Genomic DNA, 24,874 nt, shown 5'->3' on the forward strand with positions numbered 1-24,874 from the left:
ATTTAAAGTCTCCTATTGTACTAACAGAAATGGTTTTGAAGTCCTTGCTCATTGTTCAAAGATATTTTTCTCTTCAGCTCCTGGAATTAATAGCAGTGTGCTCCTTGTTCTTTTATCCACCCCCATCATACTTTGCTGCAAACCTTATCATTGTCAATGCATGGCAGACTGGCTTTGTAAGTGGTTTGTTATTTCTCTGTTCCTGGCATCCAGTGTTATTTAAGTTCATTAAATGGAACAGTTTGTCACTAAGAGGGAGGTACAATCACATCCTTACCAAATCACCCAAACTTGTAGAAACATGGTTACAGCAAGCATTACAGTAAGATAATTAATAAGACTATCACATTTGGTAAAAAATTAAACTACAAAAGTAATGTCCAAAACGTTTCTTACTCATTTTCAGAAACTGTCTTCCTCTTTGATAAAGTTGCATGGCATGAATTATTATATACCTTCTACAAACACATAAAACAATGGATACTCATTTCTAGTTATGTAATAATAAAGTAACAACGTGTATGGTTTTTAAAAAGCATCTGAATAATGAACATAAAAATACCGAATATGTTTTTATAACCACGCTATGTATATTAAAATATAACTCATCAGCTAGTTATTGATGATTACGATGTACTTAGATGGAAGATAAGTAGAGAAACACTAGGTCATAAGATAATCACAACTAGTAAATACGATAATCACACCGTAAGTGGCCTTTTTCCTTGATCTTTTTATTGAGATAAGTAAGGACAAATTTGCAAGCTAAGCTTACCGTTTAATATTTTATTTATTTTACCAGGCACAGCGGGGCTCATATGCAATCCCAGCACTCTAGAAGGCTGAGACAGGACGATAGCACGTTTGATTATGGCCTGGGCAATTTAGGAAGACCCTCGTCTCAGATTAAAAGGTTGGGGATGTCAGACCCTCATCTCAAATTAAAAAGTGGACGGTGCTAGGGATGCAGCTCAACGTGACGTTCCTTCAATCCCTAGAGCCACCAAAAAAAATTTGTTTTTAATTTAATGCGCCCCTGAATTTTCAGGTTACCATATATATAAAGTGAGAGTATATAACATACAAGCCGCCTGAGCCACACACGCGGTAGCCACACACACAGGCTCTCCAGGTTCCTGCGGTCTCCTGGCTGTCCGGGTTTGCACCGGCTTGGCTGGGCGCGGAGACCTCGCAGCGCGTTTGAAACCCTAAATGCTGTTCCCTTGACTCTTGCAGACAATCGTGCGAGGACACAAGCCCTGCCAGGAGAGCTCCATCAACGGGCTGCTGGAGGACTTCGACAGCATCTCGGTGACGCGCTCCAACTCGCTGCGCAGGGAGAGCCCGCCGACGCCGGGGCCGGGGCTGGGGCAGGGCGCGGGCCGCGCCGCCGAGAACGGCTTCCCCAGCTGCTCGCGCTACTCCAGCGAGTCGGACCCCGCGGACGGCGCGGCGCTCTACGCCGACGAGCTGCTGGACGCCTTCCACCGCGGCAGCCCCGCGGCCCGGCAGAACGGCCACGTGCCGGGGCCGCCGTCCGCGCCACCGCGCCCCGCCGACTGCCGCGCGCGCCCGGACGCGCAGGGCCGAGCCACGGAGCCCGGCGAGCTGCTGCGCTGGGAGCCGCCGCGGGCGGCCAGCAGCTCGCCCCTGGACTACGCCTTCGCCTTCCCGCCGGCCCGCGCCTCCAAGGAGAGCCTGGCCTACAGCGAGAGCGACTGGGCGCCCGGCCTGGACGACTACGAGCGGAGGCCGCGCTCCTCCTACCTGACCCAGACCAGCCCGCAGCCGGCCATGCGGCAGAGGTCCAAGTCCGGCTCGGGGCTGCAGGAGCCCCTGCTGCCGTTCGGAGCAAGTGCATTTAAATCCCACCCCCAGGGCCACTCCTACAGCTCCTACACCTACCCTCGCCTGTCCGAGCCCACCATGTGCATTCCGAAGGTAACTGCCCCCGTGTCCTGCTGCCTCCAGCGGGTCTCAGGTCGCGCGCAGATTCCTACTGCTCCTTTGCCTTTTTATTTTACTGATCTCATCCTAGGGAAGTACTCTCGAACTGCTTGAGTTACACCTCCAGCCCTTTAAAGAAAATGATTTTGAGACAGCTGAGTTGCCTGGGCACACATCAAAAGTGCAGTCTTTTTGCCTGGGCCTCCTGAGTAGCTGGAATTATAGGTGTGCGTATTGCACCACTATATTTGCCTTCCCGGTGATAATCCGTATCCAAAACTCCTCATATTTCAACCCACAAGCCCCAAGAACAAAGGTTTTAGAACAAGGCACGTCTTTTATTAAAATCAGAATCTGCCTTTTGGAATTTCCCACAAGGTTTCTGATTATAGAAGGCAAAGAAAATGTTCAGCAGTTGAAATATTTTCTGAATGACAGGAAAGTTTCATGTAGTAATGTACTGAGTTCCCTGTAAAGACTAGAGGATTGTGGGTTGTTAGATGGTCAACATAGGCGATCCCACGTTCTTCCAAAGTTGGCATGGCCTTGTGGAAAAGGAAAAAGATCAGGAAAATATGGTAACGTGTTAATGAAACTGGTTTTACTCGACTCAAGGGACAGTCCTTCATTCTGAGACCACGATTATTTTTGTGTCAGAATAATACTTTTTGTAAGAAACTTGGGGATAATACTTAGCCCTTACTGTTGCTGGATCATTTAGGTAGGCTTTTTAGGTTTTATTATAATTTCTTTCCTGGTTAAAAAAAATTATTTTCAGTGTTAGCTGCTGGAAATTTGGTTTGAAATTTGATTGCTCCATTATGATCTTCTGAAGTTTAAGGACCATGGTTGGAAAATCTTTATGCAAGGCATTGACTTTTCTATGAGGATCTAAGCCTTTTGGAAATACTATGGAGAGTTACAAGTGGTCAGTTTTTCCATCATAATTGAGAGATGTTTTGGGGCCTCACCTGTGCAGCAAAAGTGATCACAGGGTGTTAGAGCAGGGTGTATGTCATATAGCAGTCTCAAAGGAGTAGACAGACTCGATTCCAGCAGGGACACCATCCATGTTTGCACTAGACACTTTGCCCAGCCACTTGATGGGCAACACAGAAAATTCTGGAAGGCAAGTTTGCCTGTATATCTCTGCTGTGTTAGCTAATAGGATTGTTTGGGTTTGGTGTTTTTTTGTTGTTGTTGTTGTTTTGTTTTGTTTTAATATTTCTCCTAGACCTAATCCAAGATGTTTACTAGAAACCATTGCAGGATACCCTGGAAGTGACTTAAATTATAGAGGAAACAAAAATGCCTCTTGAATTTCTAAAACATAAAATTCAAATAAATGCTGAGACATAAAAGCCTGAAATATGCACCTTCAGTTACAATTTATGCAATCACAATTTTTTCTGTCTTACCCAATTAATGTATTTGAACATCCATGCTCAGGGTATCATGACTGCCTCCATGTCCTATGTTCCTGCACACATAATTTCTGGAAAGAAGTCTAATTAACTAACTGTCACACAAGTTTCATGGATTTCCTATGGGCATCACCCTCTGGGAGTACCGTGATGGAGAGAACCTTTTCAGAGTTCTAGAATGAAATAAGCAACTTGACTTGTTCTGTAGCTGAATCAAGTTACATGCTCAGAGTCTAACATTGGTGGTTGTTTTATCTAGGAGTAAACCTCAAATTAGGGCTGGGTTTAGGTCAGAGTCAGGAAGACAAAATGATACTCAGAGTGAGTGATCTTCCAGCCCTGGACCACCTGTAGCCCACTGTCATGGTTGACCCATCCAATATTCATTTCTAAATGAAAATTGGGCACTCGAGATATTTCACTTAAAAATCTCAATTTATGGGACTTCAGATTTCTCTTGAATAAAGTAATAGGATCGTCCTGTGTCCTTGAGCCCACATTTTCATGAAGCATGGGCTGTAGAATCATCTGGAGGTAAAGCCTGCCCCATTAGAAGGGGCATGGACTCCACAGTGTGGGCCAGGCCTTTCTTGACCCATTGCATTAACTGATTTTATTCATTTCCCCCTTAGGCTAATCCTAGAGGCATTGGGGATTCAAAATCACTACCTGCAGTCCCTGTTCACTCATTTTCCAGAGAGGAATGTGAGGGCCAGAGAGGCACAGAAGACACTCGGTTTTATAGTTAGCAGGCTGCAAAATAGGGACCGGAATCCAACCCTTAGGATTCTTCCAGTGGTGCATCTTCCTCTTATGACATATGGATTTTTTCAGGGTTCAGCTGAATTTACCAGTAAAATCCATGATACGTCTTAATAACCCCCAGAACCTGGGCTAGAGGATGAGGAGGAAGGAAACAGAAACTGGAAGGATAAATTTCTTCCTTCCTTTCAGGCTCAGCAGTCACGGCAGACTTGCCCTGAAATCTACTTCTACTATACCCAAACATAACACAGAAACTACTGTGGATTGAGGGGAGAGGGGGATACGAAACATCCAACCATGTGGATATGTGCTGAGGAGTTCTCCGCTCTTGTAATCAGGGTTCCAAAAGAGCAATCCTGCGCTCCTGTGTCCTAGGAAACCTACAAGAAATTCATGAGTAGCTTTTGTGGGAGGGCAGGAGGTGGGAAGTGTTTTAGTAATTAATATGTTTACTTGATTGAAAATATAACCCATCTCGCTAAAAAGCGTTGGGTGCCTATGTCTTTAGAAATGTATTCTTAAAAATCTACCAGCCACACTTGGATTTCCAGCTAAGGGAGGAAATAGCAATCACGACTCAGATAATTTGGCTTTGCCTCATGGAAATTTCTAGAGAAGGGTGGATAATGTGAACATTATGTGAACATCACCCATAAAAAGAGAAAGCACAAAACTCCTATAGATCTCCAGATGGAGCAAAACTGAGGAGGGGTGTGTTAGACAACCAGTTTTATATTTTGGTATAAAGAAAAATTGAAAATACCAATGTTAACACAGCAAAAAATAATAATAATAATTCTTCTCCAGTGTTATCTGCCTATGTAATTTTCCTGTTAGCATGACAGGAGTCAGGAATATTATATGAAATTTTCTAGAATGAACATCTTTTAGATATTTCATTGCTGTGTTTGAGCAGATGAAGCATTGACATGGGAAGAAAGGACAGACAAAAACTATATTCAGTACCATTCATGCCCCAGAACTCTGCCAGATAGGGGAGGGAGCCTACTTTCCACTCTCCCCTGCAGAGCTGCCATGCAGGGAGAACTGGCTGGCAGTGTCATCACCTGTGTGCATGATGCTGCTTGTTTGCTTTCCAGAAGCAGGCAGCTGCCAAGTCTTAGGTCTTGATGCTGGCCCAGCTCATCCATTCTTTGCTCTGGCTGCAGAGAAGCCCCGTTGTAAAACAGCTCGTCAGGCCCTCTCTGCATGCCGGATACACACTTTGTCTTGTTGGTCCTCTTATGCCCATTGCAGAGCCGAGGAAAAGAGTTTTGAGAGGTAGTGTAACAGCCTGGTCAGTCAGCTCATGGCCCAGCTGGCATCCCTTGCTCTGAGCTCAACATCTTCACCTCACACGAAGCACCTCCCCTATGGCGCAGGGGAGCTTCTGAAGGTACCAAGCCTTCCATTGACTTGCCTTCTTACCACTCTTTTTAATATCTAAAGCTGTGAGGCTGCATTAGCAATTATTGTTAGCAATTAATTCAGTAGTTAGGTTGCATCATCTTGTTTCATTCAGCAGCAGTATTTCTCACCTTGATACTCTTGGCATTTTGGACCTCGTAATTCCTTGTTGTAGTTGGGCATTACAGGATTCCTGGCCTCCACCCATTACATACTGATAGCATCCTTCATTCATAACAACTGCAATACCCAGATACCACCAAATGCCACACAGAAAATACAAATCAGCCCTAGTTGAGAGTTACCACAGCATCGCTACTATTCATCATGTGCTTTAGGGTAGTAAAGTACATGTGAATAGTTTGGAGAATGTAATATGCTAGAGTTTGAGTCCTAATTTTGCCGCTTGTGGAGTCAAGATGTCAAACTGTGCTCACATCTTACTAAAGGTCAAGATAGTCCTGCATCATCATGTTGTGGGGTTAAGTAAATCAATAAGTTAGAACAGCCTGATTGTTCATGCATGTAGTATACACATCACTCTCTGTGTGTAGCATGTAGACAAATAATGGCTATCATATGATATGCCTAAGCACTGTGAGAAGTAGCTTTGCAAACATTACCTGATGTAGTCTTCACAGCACTTCCAGAAGAATTCATGTCACCTGTTCTGCGCAGTCAAGGAAATTGAGATCCTAAGAAACAAATCGTTATGGACTTAACTTAGAAAGATATGGACTGAAATGGCTGGGCCAGATGCACAACTATATCTCTGTGATTCAAAAGTCTGTGTTCTCAGAACATTTCCATTTCTGTGGAAATAAGGGACAAAAAGGTAGATTTGATGAGATCGTTCAGCCTGGACACACATACACTGCTGGCAGCCTCATCTTGCAGGTGAGAAATGTGTGATTGGAGGTGAACAAGGGAATGTTGTTTGTTCTGTCTGTTCTTGGTAGAGCAGAACCTGGGACAAGATCCTTTAATACCACCTAAGCTGTGAATTTTGGATAAAACCTGAAACCACAGGCTCCCGAGGAAATATTATGGCCGTACATCTCTGAAATTCTCTTATATACATATTTGACCTTATGTGATAACCTTGATTGGTTTTCTTTTTAAAAGCTAACCCCCAAAATAGATGTTTTTAACCAGTCTTCTTGACAGAAGACTATAAGTTCTAGGATGAGATTGCCTAGATTTGCCTCCTTACTAGACTTGTGTTCTTGTCCATACCTGAGCTCCTTCATCTATAGAGTATTTTAGTATTTTCAATTTGAGTGAAGATGTTCAATTTGAGTGAAGATGAAATAAGATGAATTAAATATAAAGGAGCATAGAGCACCAAGTGATGTTAGCCTTTATTTCCAGTAATATTTCTTACAGGAAGATATGTCACCTTTTCTACTAATGTCAGCCATAGGAAAGTTCTGTGTTTATAATCTTGTACATATTTTCAAATCATGGGAACAAACTTAATCCAATGACCTGTACAGCCCTTCTGCCTGGTTTATGGTGTCTTCACTGTTGCAGCATGGGTCACAAAAGGCAAGCATAGCTTCCTCAAGACTCTGCAAAGCCTTAGCAACTGAGCTGGCTTGAGGACCAAGTGTCACTGCCCAGTGTTTACCCCACTCTAGAATGGAAGTGAAATTCTCTTATCTTCCTTGCAAGCCAGAGGCTAAATCAGAACAACATGACTTTACATATCTGTGTTAGCCAACTTCCTCATTGCTGGACAGAAAGCTTGACACTCGTAATTTAAAGGAGTTTAACTTGGCTCACAATTCCAGCGGTTTCATTTCATGGTCAGCTGACTCAAAAGCAGAAACATCATTGTGGAAGTGCATAGTGGAGCAAAACTGCTCACTTCATGGTGACCAGAAAGCAGAGGAAGAGCCCCAGAAAGAGAAAGAGCCCTCCAAAGGCATAGCCCCAGCTCTGCACCTCGTCCATCTGGCCCCACTTCCTAATGAAACATTCAGCTGTGAACACAGCTATGATCCAGCCACCTCCCCAAAAGTCTCTTAAGTCATCCAAGTAAACAATTAAGATCCATTGGCACAATCTTTAGCAAACCTAGCCAGTTCATGCTACCATCTCCCTGCAGAGGACAAGTGAAAGTAACTAATGCTACAGACCAAAGTGTCCCAACAGATGACATGCCAAGGAGTTCTGAGTGAAAAATGATGAATACAAAAAAAAAAGGCACAATTCCCCAGACTGTCCTTCTGAGGTCACCTGTGTGTTCTTTCATTGCTTAGCTGTCACTTTTCTTTGTCCAGAAGGAAAAAGCACTAGAACTAGTGTGCTCAGTACTCCTGTATCAGTAGCTTGATGACTCATGGTTCTTTGCAGCAAATATCATGCCCAGATTGAGCCACAGCTTCAGGAACAAAAGAAAAGCTCCTTCTCTACAGATACTCTTTTAGAGACACATTAAGGCACCTGATTCTCTATAAAATGACAAAACCATTCTCTATGAAATGGAAACCTGATGGGCTGCCCCAAAGTCTGAGGAAGTCAGAGGGAGAGAAAGAGAATCACTTCATATCACATTAATATTGCCTTTAGGTTTGTTTTCTTTGCATAAATGCTTGCTCATATAGGCTATGCCTTAAAGATCATCAGACACCCACAGGTGACTCAGTGTTGGGTTTCTAACATCTGACCCTTCTATGGAAATGATCTTCCCATGGATGTTCTGTAGTTCAAAGTAAATTATATTTTAGTCATTATGAATGGGCTTTCCCATTACCAAATAAAAAATGAAATGTATCTACCCTTGAAGTTGTACACCCCCAAGTACTCTCAGAGACCCTGACACAGTTGAACAGTATTTTGAGGCAAATAGCTAGTCCCCATAGACACAGAGCCCCTCCATGTAGCTGCAGGCAGTGGGGGATTCCAGGTCACAGCATCTGTTCATTGCATGCTCTTGGACAGGGAATACCTGTCCCCTCCAGGAGTTCTTTGGCTGTGCCAATTCAGCAGTGTTGAAAGAGTCTGCAGTTCATGTGTGCTAGAGCCTACTGATTACACATTTATGCATTTCTTCATGAGACTTGGCTCTTCCTATTTGCAGAGGCCATGAGCTGCTTGTCTGAGGTTTCTGTGTGCATGTGTTTATGTTTTTTAAGACAGGGAAGTATTGGCCAGGGATTTACCTCAACAGCATAAGTACCTGCCTAATAAGTGTGACGTTGTGAGGTTGATCCCTGGTACTGGGTGGGTGGGGGGACAGGGAAGTACATGGCTCTTCAAACTTCGTGTCAGAAGATGTATGCTCCTACATGCCTAACCAGGCATCCAATATAATGACTGTGGGAGATTCCTGGCAAACTGATCAGCAGGGTAAACAGCTTTGTACCACATGCAGTTTAGAAATCCAGCTATAATGTGTAACCATCCAGAACTTAGTCTACTTCCAGGGTCCCCTATATTAGCATCTTAAAAAGATACCTTGAGTTGTTTGTTTTGTTTGGTTGAACCCAAGGCTTTTACACTGCGCTAGCTGCTCAGCTGTTTTTATTTTTTGTTTAGAGACAGAGCCTTTCCAGGTTGCTAAATTGCTCAGAATAGGCTTCCTCTTGCATTCCTCCTGCCTCAGCCTCCCAGAGTGTTGGCATTACAGGCATGTACCAGTATGCCCAGCAAATACTTTGATATTTTGGGGTGCCTCCCAGGGTCTACTTAAGACCACTACTGCTTGACAATTGTCATGGGCACTTGCTTCTTTCACTAGAAACAGAATGTCAGCTGATGGTATGTGCTGTGTCCCTTTGTTATCCAGCCACGGTGAATGTGAACTATTCCTGTTCCATTTTGTCAATGAAAATACATAACTCAGCACAAACTGGCCATGCATGGGTATGAGTTGAGAAGCAGCAATGGCTGCTTTATTAGAATGCAGTTAGAAATTGAGTCATTCACTGACATCCTGTAATCCCAGAGACAGAACTGGGTTCCCATGACAGCAGCCACTTCGGTCAGAGGTCTGAGTCGCAGAGCTGGCCACTGAAGGGTGGCGACACATGCATTGCGGGCCAGGGGCCAGCCTGTCCATCCCACATGAGGGCAGGGGTAAGTGAATTAGAACTGCAGAGCACAGCTGGGGTAGGTCAGAGGATGTAATCAATTCCCCTTCCCTTAATTGCCAGTCTTTAAAATATCCCTGCAGAGAAAGCAAGCCCATGATTCTCGCCGCAGTTCTTACAAGCCTTAGTTTTCCTTTCCCCAAGCCAAGGCTGGTCCAACTCACATTTTTCTTAGAGTCAAGTCGGGACAATTGAAGATGTCCCTTCCATGCTCAGATAACAAAGAGCTATGATTTGTTTTTATCTCACATTTGATTTATGCACAGCAAGCAACACCGAGTCTGGCTTTTTCCTTTTGGAGAGGTGCAGTCTCTTTGTTTTATTGTGCTCTGAAAGGTGTACTGGAGCATTACACCGAGCACTGGAAGCAGCTGCCTCCCACTCCCTGTACCTCTCCATCCTTCATGAGCATTCCGCAGTCCCTATTCGCATCCTCCCACACCCCAGTCCAACACTGTCCCAAAGGCTCGGGTGGCCAAGGTGACCAATCCATGCAGCAGCAGAACGCTTTCCCTTCATTTTTTCTTCCACCTTCCCCTCACCGAGGCCTTTTTCCAGCCTTGGCATAAAATGGTCAAATGATGTTCTACCACAGAATTCAATTTCACAGTTCAGTTAGGTCCTTGATTACACTGCCAAATTCAGATTAATGTGCATTTAACTAACATGGATCAGGGGAATTCTGGCTGACAGCCAGCTGTAATCGTAGCAATTGATAGCTGTGTGGAATTTTATGCTCTGTCCACCACTGCTGAAACTGATTGATTAAATGAATTCATTGCCATAATAATTTATAATTTTGATACATCACAAGCCTGTGTCTGACCCTATTCTTGGAGTTGTGCTCAGTGTGGAAGGGGAGCTTGGCTGAATTGTTAACTGGAGATTATTTATTCTCATACAATACAGCCTTTTTATTTTTCTCTCTTTGTTTTGAAAAGAGACATGAAAAGCACATTTCTTTGAGAATTAATTTATATTGTATGCTAAAAGAGTGTATCATTAGCCAGTTCAGTAAAGGGAAAAAATCAGGAGTATTTATTCCTCCTGTCAGTATTTTCCAAGATTCTGGTAGAAAGCATTCCTTCTCAAGATGTGCCCAGTTTTCAGTGGCCTCTTCACACTGCCACTAAGCAGTCTGGCTGCCTTCTGGGTCATTTGCAAAGCAATCCATCCAGTCTTCTCTTTCTGCTTCCTGCCATATGGAAAGGCCCTGTAAAGGCTGCAGACCCTGGCCCCCTTACTGAGGTTGGCTTTGTTCTCAAAGGCACCAGAGGAAGTCTGTGGTGTCTCCATTGTTCTCTCTCCTGCACAGTGGCTTTTCAGCTCGCTTCAGCATTGCCAAACCTTTGCAGTAGCCTGCAAGGGCAAATCGTATACACAAATCTTTTGGAAATGGTTTGGCGCCTATGTAAGGAAAGACTTGCTGGTCCTGTTTCACTGCACTGTGGTTTTACTAATGATCTGACCTCAGTGCCCCTCCCAGGACTGTAGCTAGTTTTGCTCACATGAACTCTTCGCCAGCTCCTCTTTTCTTCCAGAACGTATTTGGGAATCAGAGTGTAGAAAACGTCACACAGTCCAAGCTGGACTCTTTGGCACATCTTCTTTACAGGCATGAGAATGTGTGTGGAAAACAGTATGTACACACAAATTCATCATTCATCATTTTATCTGCCCCCGAATCTAACCTATATCATTGGGGGAAAAAGTTAGCATATAATAATTTGATACTTGTAAAAGCTCAGCATCTGCATTAATAGGGTGAGGAGGCCTCATCACAGAAAATCACTTTCCTGAAGAACCTACAGAGGAAAGCCTGGGCATTGATGTAGCTGAACACAGAGCTCTGCTTTGACCAAAGCAAAACTGGAAATGATGCATTACATGCATAGATCAGCAGCTCATTTTGCTGTGATGTTTTTTTAATATTTTGAGCTGATTTTTCTAAGCAGAGACTTTAACAAAATACTTAGGTTTTCTTCCATCCTTCTCCCCTAAGCGTTGTCATCCATCATTTCTAGTCTAGTTCTTACCTCTGGCTCCAGGCTGCTGAGACATCTGGATCTCTGATGAGACTCCCCAACCACGCTTTATCTCTGGAATTGTCACTGCAGGTCGCTCACCTCTGTTCTGCTGTCTCCCCCTCTTGCTACTGCAGCCTGGCTCTGTGGACTAAGCAGGGTCCAACTGCTAACCTAGCTCTGGCTTTGAGTCCTCTTTCTACCTTTAGAGTAGCCTTGGGACCTTTGCATGGCTTCACACACTGTGCCTCAGTCCCCTTATTATTTGTAAAATGCCCTCTCATCCATCTCAAAGTTTAAGTATAAAAATATGCCTAGAGTGCTTAGAACACTCACCGGCATGTAGAAAGCACTCAACAAATAATAAAGGGCATTAGTATTTAGTATTAGTATTTCTTATTCCTGCAAGAATAGTCTTCTAAGAAAGCAATCACTTAAAGAAAGGGACCCACTTTTGCTTTCCCAGGAAAGCAGCTGTGCATTTTAAAGAGAAGAAAGAGCCCCAGCCTTGATTATAAACACTATATTTTGGCTACTAATGGTAGAAATGGTAGGGAATCAGATGTGTGGCCCCATCGTCTATGCAGATCTGTCCTCTGGGAGTCAGGGACAGACCTACATAGAACAAGATTGTGAAATCCTTTGAGGATAATGGGGCCGGGCTGTTAGACCTGGGATGCTTGGGGGCAGTTTGAGCTTCCTGAGCCTCAATTTTACTAGCAAGAACATGGGATATGTTGCTCTTCACTTGATCCCCAGGGTGAGAAAGAATAAGGCCTGTCACGATTGTGTGAGCCAGTAACAGGCACTGTCATGGCACCGCAGCTGGTTGGGACTGGAAGGCTGGAGTTCAATGACAGTGCCCCACCAGGGTCCCTTAGGCATTTCTCCTTCTCAAAGCCAGCTCTTCATCCACTGTGATCTCCTTGAGTGGACGGAAGCCCCTAGGAAGAGACCAAGTGTTCCCTCACCTGATAGGAAAAATTAATTCTCCTCTCTTTCAAGTAACTCCAGCTCCATTCTATAAGGATCTCTCATGGTAACAACTGTTCCTCTTTGCTTTTTTAAGTGTGCATTCTTACCAGCAGTCATGCAAGACAAGTGCATTTTCTGCCTAAAAGACCTAATTTCAACTTTGAGCTTTCCCAAACAACTCTGCCTTCCAGCTGTAGCTGGAAATTGTCCCCTTCTTGCAGGTTGATGTCCTGTTCTTTATGGTGCAAGCTGGTTGTTAAAAGCAGAGCCTCATAACACTGCTGATGGCAATGAGGAAGCAGAAGTCCTAATGCAGTGTGCAGTGATGTTTGTGATGCCTGAAAGACGCAGCTTTCCCGTGTGTAATATATCTTCGGAGATCACTTAACTGCGTGTTTGTGAGGAATGAATTCAGTGTCTTTTAACTAAAAGAGAAAATGCTTCAAGAAAGACAAGGGAAAATGAAGGGTTCCCAGGACACTTTGAGAAATAAAAGTTGAAGACCTCCTTTCGCCTCACTCCATGGCCTTGCTGGTTAGCCTAGACTTAGCTGATCTGGAGCTTAATTTAAAAGCAAAATCCAATTGTTCCTTTTACAGTGACAATCTCTCTACTCCTGTACAAGTCATCCTCATTAGCACCACCTCAGGGGCTTACAAAGACTCAGTCTGTCTTCAAATATTCTATTTTAATTCGAATACACTGTCTAGTGCATTATAGTCAAAGACACTTACCTGGTTGTTTCAAATGTGCAGGAACATACATGCTGCTGGTGCATTGTATGTTTCCAATAAATGTTATCTAGTTTTATTAATATGTACTTATTACTTATTTTCTTTTACATCCCCATTATTGTGTTAAGCATTTTCTATAAATAGCATGTATTAGCAAATCACTGTTTGAACCTATTGAATCATATTCAATTATGTGAGAATAATTGAGTTTTTGAGGACCAAGGGAATAGAGGATTGTTATTATTCCACTTTACAGAAGAGAAAACTGAGGCTCAGAGAAGCTAAGTGATTGAATTAAACCTGGAGTTAGGACTGATTGCTGATTATATCTCCTATCCTACCAAGACAGGGCACTAGCTTAGCAGATGCCCTGGGTCCTGTCCGTGGGTCTCCAGACTGTCTGTGAGGTGAGCTGACCTTCATGTTGTGGAGTTCTTAAGACAGAAACCACTGTGTGTTGCATGGGCCTTAGAGAGGACTGGCCCTTTTGAGCCAATGAATAGTGCAGAAAAACTGACACTGTGCCAGGGTGCTGAATTCAGGGTGCAATTTCTGTCTCCTGACTTGGTGGAACCAACTGTCTTCTTTGCAATGTGATGGGGTGGGAACTTGAGTCACTGCCTGCCTCCCACAAGGCCAGATCCATTGGCCACTCCTCTGTGGTGTTTGGCACGATTGGTTACTCCCTCCCTTCTTGAAATACTTCCTCTTTTGGCTCCAGAATGCCTTACTGCCTGCAGGTGCTAGCTACACTGCCCTGTTCCTTTTGCAAAATCCTCCTGCTCTTTCTGGTCTCTGGAAGAGACTTGGGCTTCTCCTACACATTCTGTGTCATGTTTTTATGGCCAGCTAAACGCAGATGACTCTCAGATTCATGTCTTCAGCCTTAACACTGCCCTAGATCTGAGGAATGTGTAAATCACCTAAGTGACAGCTCAGTATGGGCATCTACTGACTCTCAAAATTAGCTAGATCATAGCAGACCTCTTCATTTTCTCTCAAGTATCAATTACATACTGCAGTGTAATGAGCCATTGCAAACTTCACAACTAAAAACAATAGTAAACATTTATCAACTCATCTAATTTCTTGGATCAGGTCTATTGCGTTAGCTACCAATTGCTCTGTAACAAGTGAAATCACGAAACTAAAAGAATTGCTATCCAGGGGCTGGGGATTTAGCTCAGTAGCATAAGCGCCTGCCTTGCAAGCAGGCAGTCGTGAGTTCGATCCCTGGTACTGATAAAAACGAAAAAGACAAAAGAAAAAAAAAAAAAAACAAAGAATTGCTATCCAATGAATCACTTTCCAAACTTAAAATGACAAGCATTTACATTTTCAGTTTCTGTAGATCAGAAACCCAGCAGGTGCGGGCTGCACTGGCATTGCTCAAGATTCAGTGAAGGTACTGGCCAGGGTGCAGTCACTTGAAGGCTGGACTTGGGCTGGAGGATCCACTTCCTGCATGGCCCACACTGTCGCTGGATGGAGGCCTCGGTGTCTTACTAGCTCTTGACAGGAAGCTTCCGTTCCTTGCCTTGTGGACTTCTCTGTAAGATTCTTTCCTGGTTCTTTCCCTCACAACATGGCAGCTAGAGAGAGCCAGAGCAAAGACACCACAAGCCTGTTTTGACATAGTAAAGGAAGGAGGCTTATTACTGCTTTTGCTGTGTTTTTTGATTGTGCAGATCAACCCTGATGCACTGTGGGAGCAGACTACATAGAGCACAAATGGTGAGGGTCAGGGAATCCAGGAGTCACCTTACAGGCCAATGATCCCTCCTGTAGGCACTTCCCTCCATTAGGGTCCACATTTCATTACAGGGCCCACTGCTCAGGCCAAAATCCAGGCATCATATTTGATCCTCTCTCAAATCTCATCCAGCCCATCAGGAAATCCTGTTCCCCATCTTCTACCCTGAGCCTATCACTTCTCAGCCTATCTGCAGAAATCACTCGAAGCTCAGCCCACATTGACCATAGAAAGCTCATGGAAGTTCCTGTTTCCTCTCCTTCCTCTAAACTCTGTTCCCTGGAGCCAGTCATATGCCAACTTCGTTACTCCTGTCTGTCTGGCTCCCACCTCACTCAGAGAAAAAGCCAGCCAGAGAAGAGTGTCAGGCTGCCTGTGATGTGTCCGCTATTTGAGCCTTCCTACCCCTTCTCCTCTAGCAGACCCTCCTTGATGTCCCTGTGCCCTACTATACAGCTTATTCTCTCTGGGGAGCAGCTGTCAGCCATCACAGCACCCCTCAGAGACACAGGAGGACGGCCTACCCAAGATGGCCACCATTGCACTCAGCCCCCTTGCCCAGTTTGATTACTGTTTACCCCACCTTAGGACTAGAGTGTATACTGTACATGTGTTGGTTTTCTTGTTTGTCACCTGCCTTCTTATCTAGCATATAAACTCCAGGAAGACAGAGATACCTTTGACTTTGATTCTTGGTGGCTCCTTCCCCAACACCTGAAAGGGTGACAAACACATAGTAGTTGCTCACATATTAATGTGTGGAATCAATGTTTGAATTTGCTAAGGAGAACAACCATTTCATGCAACACAGTGCTGTCCAGGGGACTTCTCTGCAGTGGTGGGAATATTCTGTATGAGTGCCATGTGATGTGGTAACTGTTCACTGCTAAAAATGGGACTAACATGATTGAGGAATTGATTTTTTATTTATTTATTTTTATTGACTTTACACTGCTATAAGTGACCAACAACTTAGGCCAGAGCCAGGTTCTCAGGGAAGATGGAAAGGATAGCGTATCAAACTGATGTCATTTCAGCAGAAAGTCCAGACAGCCCAGCAGAAAGAGAGTTTTTAAGGCACTGAGTTATGAAGAAGCCTGAGGCCTAATCCGACTTTTCCGAATGCCATCTGTGCAGCCAGCTCTTTGCTTTCATATGATCATACAACAAAGAGGGCACTGTTTCAGTAGTGCTTTATGGCCTAAACAAGGAGGTAAACATGGTGTGATGTGGTGTATGGAGTGTCCTTGACCTCTGCCATTCTAAGAGCACCCAGAGCTCATTCCTAGTCCTTTCCAGAACATGATTTCTGGCACCCACACCTGGAATTATGTGAGAATGCTCCCTCCAGCATCCTGTGTCCCCAATCTGTCTCCCTCCCCTGGTCTTCACTATATTCCTTCAGTCCAGTCTTCAAAACCAGCGTGGAATGTTTTAGCTGAGATCAACTAAAGACCAACTGTCTTTTCCACGCATGTACACAAACACACACACTTGCAAGTTTTGGTTACTCTGAATCAGATTTGTACTTATCCAAGGAGAATGATGCATCTGTTTACTTTATGATTCACACAGAAACAAAAGCCACTTATGTAGCACAAGGAGCCATGTGTACAAATACATGTGCTATTTTATATATGTGGATGGAACACACCACCCTCAAGCATGTGAGTTCAGATGCAAGGGAAAAGGCCTCTCACCTCTGATATCTCTCCCCCCTAATGCTGACTGAGGACTGATGTCCTTTAGTGAAGGATGAGGTATTCATTTCCTGAGAAAGAAAATAGGCTTTACATACATCCTGAATAAAGCTCACCGAATTAGAACTCCTCTGTGACACACTTGGGCAGGAGTCTCTTCCCAGGTGGCCAATCCAGCAGGTGCCCCTCCATATCCTTTTATCTGTTGCTTTCATTCTGCTGGGAAGGTTTCAGAATCAGATCCAGTCTGTGAATATTCTCCATGCATGTCTGTCTTCCCAGGTGGACTACGATCGAGCACAGATGGTCCTCAGTCCTCCACTGTCTGGGTCCGACACCTACCCCAGGGGCCCCGCCAAACTACCTCAGAATCAGAGCAAAGCAGGCTATTGCTCAAGCAGCCACCAGTATCCCTCTGGGTACCACAAAGCCAGCCTGTACCACCACCCTTCCCTGCAGACCAGTTCGCAGTACATCTCCACTGCCTCCTATCTGAGCTCTCTCAGCATCGCATCCAGCACCTACCCTCCACCCAGCTGGGGCTCCTCTTCTGACCAGCAGCCCTCCCGGGTGTCCCACGAACAGTTTCGGGCTGCCCTGCAGCTGGTAGTCAGCCCGGGAGATCCCAGGGAATACTTGGATAGCTTCATCAAAATCGGGGAAGGGTCAACAGGCATCGTATGCATTGCGACTGAAAAACACACAGGGAAGCAGGTGGCAGTGAAGAAAATGGACCTCCGGAAGCAACAGCGGCGAGAGCTGCTTTTCAATGAGGTATGTGGTAGGGTGGCATTGTCTTTCCTCTCCAGCATCCCATTTCTTTCCCCTTTAAAAAATAGCACATGTACATTTTAGGACATTAGGAAGGCTCTGGAAATGTGAAGACAAACGTGGCATCCTCTGGAATCTTTGCTCCTAGTCTTGTTTTATGCATTTACTATTCCAGTAGTACTATGAAATACTTCATGTGTGCCAGCCACTGTGCCAAGCATTAATCCAGTGTGGCCTCCTAATATGGGAATCGCAGGGAGCAGAAAGGTGTGTATCAAGGAGCAAACCTTCTCTCAGACTATCTGCGTGACCAGCTCAGGATCATACGGCAAGCTGACTGCAGAGCTGGGGTTTGGATCCCCATCTTGCATATTGGAAGTCCCATGCTGCACAGTGTGGGGGTTACTGTTGTTCCCCAGGACCTGCAAGGGATGAGTTTCAGGACTGATGCAAGTTCTAAAATCTGTAAAAACTGAAATCTTTTATATAAAATGGAATCGATGCACATCCTCCTGTGTGCTTTACATCATTCCCAGATTACTTATAATATAACATAAATGCTATACAGATAGCTGTTATATCACATTAACTAATGACGAAAAAACGGTCTGTGCATATGCAGTACAGATGCTTTTTTGACGGGGAAGATTTATACCAGCTCTCTCTATGTAGTTAAGGCTGACCTCGAACTTATATGTACTCCAGGCTGGCCTTGAACTCACAGCAATCTTCCTGCATCAGCCTCCCAAGTGCTAGAATTACAGGTGTGCACCACTACACCCGGCAGATGCAGTTTCAAAAAAGCATTTTCTATTCATGGCTGATTTAATCCATGGATGTGGAATTCATGTATACAGCAGACTGGATGTGTACCTATTTCCACAGTGTTGTGATGCCATTTATAATTTTTGTAGCCAGTTTTTTTAATACAACAAACAGAGATGAGCTTACTAATATCCTGACTCTCACTCTTCAGGAACTTTAAAATATTCTCTCAACTATAAAAATAGTGACTTCTTCCTGAAAACATAAGAAAATGTCTCACATAACACCACAAACAAGTAATGTCCTACATTACTATTTTAGTATTTTTCTATAGTTTTTACTTATGTTTCCTTTCTTTGAGGTATTTCTATGTATGCAGCTTGGTAATTTGTAAGTTTTACCTAACATTTAATGTAATACAAATTAATATAAAATACAAATTATTCATGCCTTTTCTTAACTATATATTAAAAACATAATTCTAAAGGACTAATCTTCTATCACATATAATTAAACTAGTTTCTGATTTTGTTTGCAATTTGTGTCCACTCTAATTTTGTGGTGAGTGTTATTATTAATAGGTCTTTGGTGTCATATCTGATAACTTCCTTAGATTTGAAGGAGTAGAATGAACCGACCAAATCTACATAAAGGAATTTTAAGAAAAAGATATCCAATGACATGTAAGGTCCACATTTAGACTCTCACTCAGTAATACTCCTCTTTTACCATCACTAACATCATCAGATGCTATCGCACTACCCAGATTACCAGGTAAACATGAAGAGCTCTTACCATTTTAGTGAATACTTTTAGTGCTACATGTTTTGGGCCATTTTTATTTCTTCATCAAATCCTCGGTTCTTTGCATGCTTTCAGTTATGTTTGCAGACCCTGTCTTACTGGTGCGTGAGATAGTATGGACCCTTTCTCATATCCTCCTTGCACATCTCCTTCCATTGCCTGATGTATCATTTTCAGCTTACCACAAAGAGCTCCAAAACACACAAGCAAACATGAGTCATTGTACCAGGGATCATGAGCATTTTGGCATTAAGGGTATTAATACATCTTTAGTAATTTGATAAAAGCACTGAGGGACAGATGAGCTTTTGTGGATGGGAAATCGAAATCCTGAAGATCTCAAGTTAGGATGTCAGAATGTCTGTCCCCAAGTCTTGTAACTTCCCAAAGAAAGTGCAGCTGCCTGAGCCCTTCAGCTCCTGTGCATACTCTCTCAAAGGTCAAGCGCACTCTCTCTCCTGTCGTCATTTCCAGCGTCTTCCTCTGAGGCTCAGGTGCAGCCCCCATTTGCCTCCCCGCCTCCAGCTCTGCAGATGCTGGTTTCCTACACACACTGCCACTCTCACAGACGGCTCCGGCTCAGTGGGTTTCAGAGGCATCTTCTCTGTCTGCTGTTCCTGATTTCTGGAATTTATTCCCGGATCACAACACTGGGAAACATAGCTGTGATATGCAACAGATTACTAACTCTGAAACTCTGAAAGAAGTACACGGATGAAGCCACAGGGCAGTGATATCTGAACACTTTCTCCAACAAGCATCTTCAAGTTAGCCTTTATTATGCCTACATCATATTTAGTTTTCCCGCTCTAATGTATTTGTATTCAGACAAAACCTCCTTCAGATGCAACTGTACCTTTCTCCAAGGACTCAAATTGGTCACATGTGCCCCTACTTCTAATATCAATTTGCTTCATTCACTTATGGGACCCCTACCTACTTTCAATGAGTTGGACACCCTTCTGTAGGCTAATCCACAGTGGAATGTGGAGATACGTTCAAAAGGAGACCCTCAGGGTCACATCCCCCAGAATAGTCAGCTAAATGTCGGTAAATGCAAACCTTGCCCCTATGTTCTGTATGTTGCCTCTCTCTCTCTCTCTCTCTCTCTCTCTCTCTCTCTCTCTCTCTGTCTCTCTCTCTGTCTCTCTCTCGCCAATGTTTGGTTTGCCTGCTATTTTCTCACAACTCTGCTAAACTGATTGCTTTTATTTCTACCAGTTACACTTGATGCCCTTTTGTCTATATTAGATTCTCAAATAAATCCTCTCACAATCAATTCCTTTCACTCAATTATATTTACAGTGTGAGCATAACCATAGAGAACAACCAACCAAGTTTCACCATCACAAGTCATGAGCCATATTTCCCTTGTGTGCAGGTGGTGATCATGCGGGATTACCACCATGACAATGTGGTCGACATGTACAACAGCTACCTTGTTGGTGATGAGCTCTGGGTGGTCATGGAGTTTCTGGAAGGAGGTGCCTTGACAGACATCGTGACTCATACCAGGTAAGTCCTTTTACTATCCAAGACAGATAACCTAAGGTATCTTTTATTCTAATCAGGGCATGGCCTTGGTGACTATTTTCATGTACTCTTCATAAACTGCAAGCACTTTGGAGTCAGGGGACACCACTTTCCTTGTCTTGTACACCCCAGAGTTTCCATTGTAACATCATGAATATACAGTCTATCCAATTCATAGTCATCCTGACCTACAAGGGGATTAATACCTAATTATTTTTTGATGGTTTTATTTCTTTTTCTGATGCTGGTGATCAAAGCCAGAGTTTGCTCTTGCTAAGCATTTTCCCTATCGCTGAGCTACACTGGTGTATCCCACCTTGGTATAAAATCTACAAGCTGCTGAGAATGAAGTTTCAGTGACAACGACTAGAGTTGCCTATTCCCTGAATAGATTTCTAAAAGTGAATTTCATTCTTTGAGTTAAAGTGCTACTTTCACATTCTAATACCATCCCAGGTACCTGAGGAAAGATGGGGCAGGTAAAGGATCAAAGCCCACTGTCAGAATAACTAATCTCATCTGAGAGAGAAGTTCTTCTGTTCTGTTAAGGAACTGAAGGTGTGTGGATGGCAGAGGAGTTCCATGTAAGAGTTCACGGAGTGCATTTACATCAGTGTCCCAAACGCTGACAAGTGGCGTCTTTTTCCTTTGACATGTGATGGGCTCCTGTGCGCACACAATACTTGTGCTCTGGGCTTCACATCGCAAAGAGTTGCTTTTCTGACCTTCTGACTTTCCACTTAGGGACTGCCATGGACTATGTATTTCCAAGACCCAAGCAAGTGGCCTCTCTTGATATGTTCTTAAACCTGTCTTAATCCTTATATGTCATTTTTTCCTCTAGAATGAATGAAGAGCAGATAGCTACCGTCTGTCTGTCAGTTCTGAGAGCCCTTTCCTATCTTCACAACCAAGGAGTGATTCACAGGGACATCAAGAGTGACTCCATCCTCCTGACCAGTGATGGCCGGGTGAGTTTGCTTGTGCCCTTCCTCTGTCGTGGGCATTATTCTCTTAAGAACACCATCTCACGGTTCCAATTTGTCTTAGTCACAAGTCGCCCACTGTACTTCCGGAGGACTTACAGAGAGGAAATTGCCTTCTCATCCTCTGTAGCGTCCTGTTAGCCAGAATTACCTGTGACCTGAATGTGACGGATAATTTGCTTCCTTTACAGCGAATGCAGGAAGTAATGGAAGCTATAGAAATTTCTTTTCTTTTTATGCCACATTCCTGTTTTTGGAGCTGTCTTTCCAGGTCTGTGTCTACTTCTTCCCTCAAATGTGCATGTCCACAGTATCTCTGGAGTCCCTTCAAGAGGCTGATAACCAACTCCACCTGGGTCAGTAGAGGAGAGTTTATTAGAGGGATAATTTACAGAAGTATGGGCAGATGTGGAAACATTGTAAGGAATGGGGAAAGGAGGAGTGCAGGTCTGCAGAGCAGCCTCCCGTCCTACTGCCCCGTGCCTCAGCAGGTGAGGGGCAGCTTGCTGTTGGGATCTGGTAACAGAGATTGTCCCTGTGCTCAGGGATGCTCAGAAAGAGCTCTAATCATCTATGGAGGTCAGACCAGGAACCTGCAGGGTGCAGCTGGGAATAAACACCTCAGTGTTGTCCTGCTCCTTGCTTCCCAGTCCTGATGTTCTCCACTGGCTCACCCCAGCTGGAACACATCTCAGTTTAATTTGGCCCCCAAGATTCAGAGAAAAGAAAACAAATCTTAAAGAACGAGCAGCAGGTGCTGGTTACCTCAGCATATCTCCAGGCCCAGACTTCTGTGCTTCTCATCAGTGCAACCTGTGCAAGGGTTTTGTTAAAACTTAGAAGCTACACCAGGGCACTCAGCGTGCAGCAGCCAAGGATGTGACACATTAGGCTTTGGTGGGAGAGTTTTGGCACAGAGTCCCTTTCACCTTTGTAATTACCCTGAAACTCCCATTAGGTGTAATGGCCCTGGGATGAATGAAATCAGTCATCCTTTTGGTCTCTGTCTTTTCTAATCTAGCAACTGCAACCGTATAGAAAGTACTTATGTCACATCAGAATTGCCCAGAAATGATCAGAGGTCAGCAGGAAGAAGAAATTGTCTAGGAACTTATGCTTTTTCATTTTGTTCTAAAAAAGATTATAAAGTTGATTGCAGGAAATGTAGTAAATTCAGAAAAGTGTAGATGATAAAATGAAGAACACTTACAATCCTGTTACCTGCTTTCTCCACTTTTTTGCGTACCATTTATACATAATTTAAAATTTGGAATTATAATTAATGAGGAGTTTAAGTCCCATTTTTTGCATGACTGTGACAGAACTTTTCTTGGAATGGAGGAGTGTGGGAGTGCAGGGCAATCAGGTTTTGCTACACTCCAAACTCAGGGGAGTAAAACCACCACCACTTACCTGCTCACAAATCTGTGGGTCAGTATCTTGGGCTGAAGGCACTGGGACAACTGGTCTCTGCTGCATGAGGTGCCAGCTGAGCTCTCTCGCATTTGTGACCGGCCTGCAGTTTATGTCACACTTGCTCGCCTGGAAGTTGGCTGGCTCTCAGCAGGGCCAACAACACAGCTGGGCCAAGTGTGATTTATCTCCCAGAAGAGTAGCTCTGGTGCTGGTGACAGAGTTCCCAAGAGTAACAAGAAAGGCAAGCCCCAGTACAGCAACTCTTTTGAGCCTTCTGTTTATGTCATGTTTGCTAAAGTAAATCAACCATGTGACTGTGCCCAGATTCTGGGAATATGGAAGACTCGACTTCTTCATGGAAGAAAAGCAATCACACTGCAAAGAGATACAGATAAAGAGGAGAATAATTTGTGATCCCTTCTGTACCCTCATTTGTAGAATAAAGGAAGTCGAGAAAGGGCAGGAATCCTCCCTGACCTGAGTGAGGCCCCACAGAATTTGCACTGAACTGGCCCAAGGACCAGCTCTGAGGACTAGTACTTTCAGGGGAAAAAAATCAAGTCAATTTCTGGGCAAGCTTTCTTTTTCTCCATCTTGAAATTGATGGTACAAGCTTTCTTGCTAGAAGTACGTATCTGATGTCAGCATCAGACATAGGACAAGACAATACATCAAGTCACTTACAGATCTTCCCTTCCTTCAGTACGCAGGTTATAAAATCATTCCATTATCATTGTCATGGGTATGACTTTTGTCTCAAACATCTACTCCCTCTGTACACCCAGTAAAGAGCTTACAGGCATCGGCTCACTATAAGGGCCATTAATCCTAGTGGTTTGTTTACACATTTATTCCACAAATATCTGGAATGTCTAGTAAATGTCTACTGTGTGCTGGGTCAGTTATAAGATCTAACAATGAACACAGCAAAATCACTTCCTTGATTAAACTAGAGGGCAGGAGTGTGATAATATGCAAATAGAGAAGCAAATAGAATCATCACCAGACAAGTGCTGGTGTTAAAGTTTCTGAATTTAATTCAAGCAGAGTACAAAGGACAGTGTATGAGGAGATGGAGCTCAAGTACAAGGGACATTACAGCAGAAGGTTCGGAGGGACTGGATCAGGTCCTGTGACTTTCAGAGAGGAGAGTGTTCTATGAAGAAGGAACAAACAGTGTATTGAGTGGACCTGTGTCTCTTACACATGTCATCCAAAGTTTGCTGTATTCACATTTCAGAATAGAGCACCAAGTTGATTCTAATGGCTTTCCCCAGTTTCTGTAGCAAGGAAACTTCTGTATATAAAGTTATAGACAGATATAGACAGGATACTGACTACTCCAGAGAATCTTGAGTATATTTTTATACTGATTTATTTATTAGAGCATAACGTGATGTAGTGGGGAAGATTTGTCATTATCTATAGCTTAGTCACGTGGTGACTATAGCTGTTATACCAAAGCCCTTCACAGGCTCTTCAATCAAGGGTCATTGTAGCACTTAGTTTTGAAGGTTGCTTGGGCTCAGAGGCTGACTTATGGCAAGATGACACCCAGAGTGGAGTCAGCCACAAGTGACTGACCACATGTGACTAGAAAGCCATCTGAGATGTCAGCCAGAAAACCTGCAGGTGGCCTCTACATGAAGCATGAGCTTCCTTGTGGTATGGAAACCAGGATTTAAGAAAACAAAGTTCAGGTTACACAGCATTTTTATGACCCAGGCTTGAGATTAAATAATGCCATCACCATAGTCACTAATCTGTTCAGAT

At 43.8% G+C, this 24,874-nt stretch overlaps 1 protein-coding gene across 6 annotated transcripts in view; it reads left to right on the forward strand.

The window, feature by feature from the left end:
* Pak5 (p21 (RAC1) activated kinase 5) overlaps positions 1-24,874 on the forward strand; it is a 320,360-nt gene that overhangs the window by 281,116 nt on the left and 14,370 nt on the right. For all 6 annotated transcript variants that reach the window (XM_063248705.1, XM_063248704.1, XM_063248706.1 and 3 more), the window contains 4 exons: positions 1,237-1,941; positions 17,109-17,600; positions 20,548-20,681; positions 21,544-21,670. In XM_063248705.1, coding sequence (XP_063104775.1) covers positions 1,237-1,941; positions 17,109-17,600; positions 20,548-20,681; positions 21,544-21,670 — 1,458 coding nt within the window. The remainder of the gene's footprint in view (positions 1-1,236; positions 1,942-17,108; positions 17,601-20,547; positions 20,682-21,543; positions 21,671-24,874) is intronic.

This window comes from Cavia porcellus, unplaced genomic scaffold (genome assembly GCF_034190915.1).
Source record: "Cavia porcellus strain 051 isolate PalLab524CR breed Dunkin Hartley unplaced genomic scaffold, mCavPor4.1 scaffold_5, whole genome shotgun sequence".
NCBI lineage: Eukaryota > Metazoa > Chordata > Mammalia > Rodentia > Caviidae > Cavia > Cavia porcellus.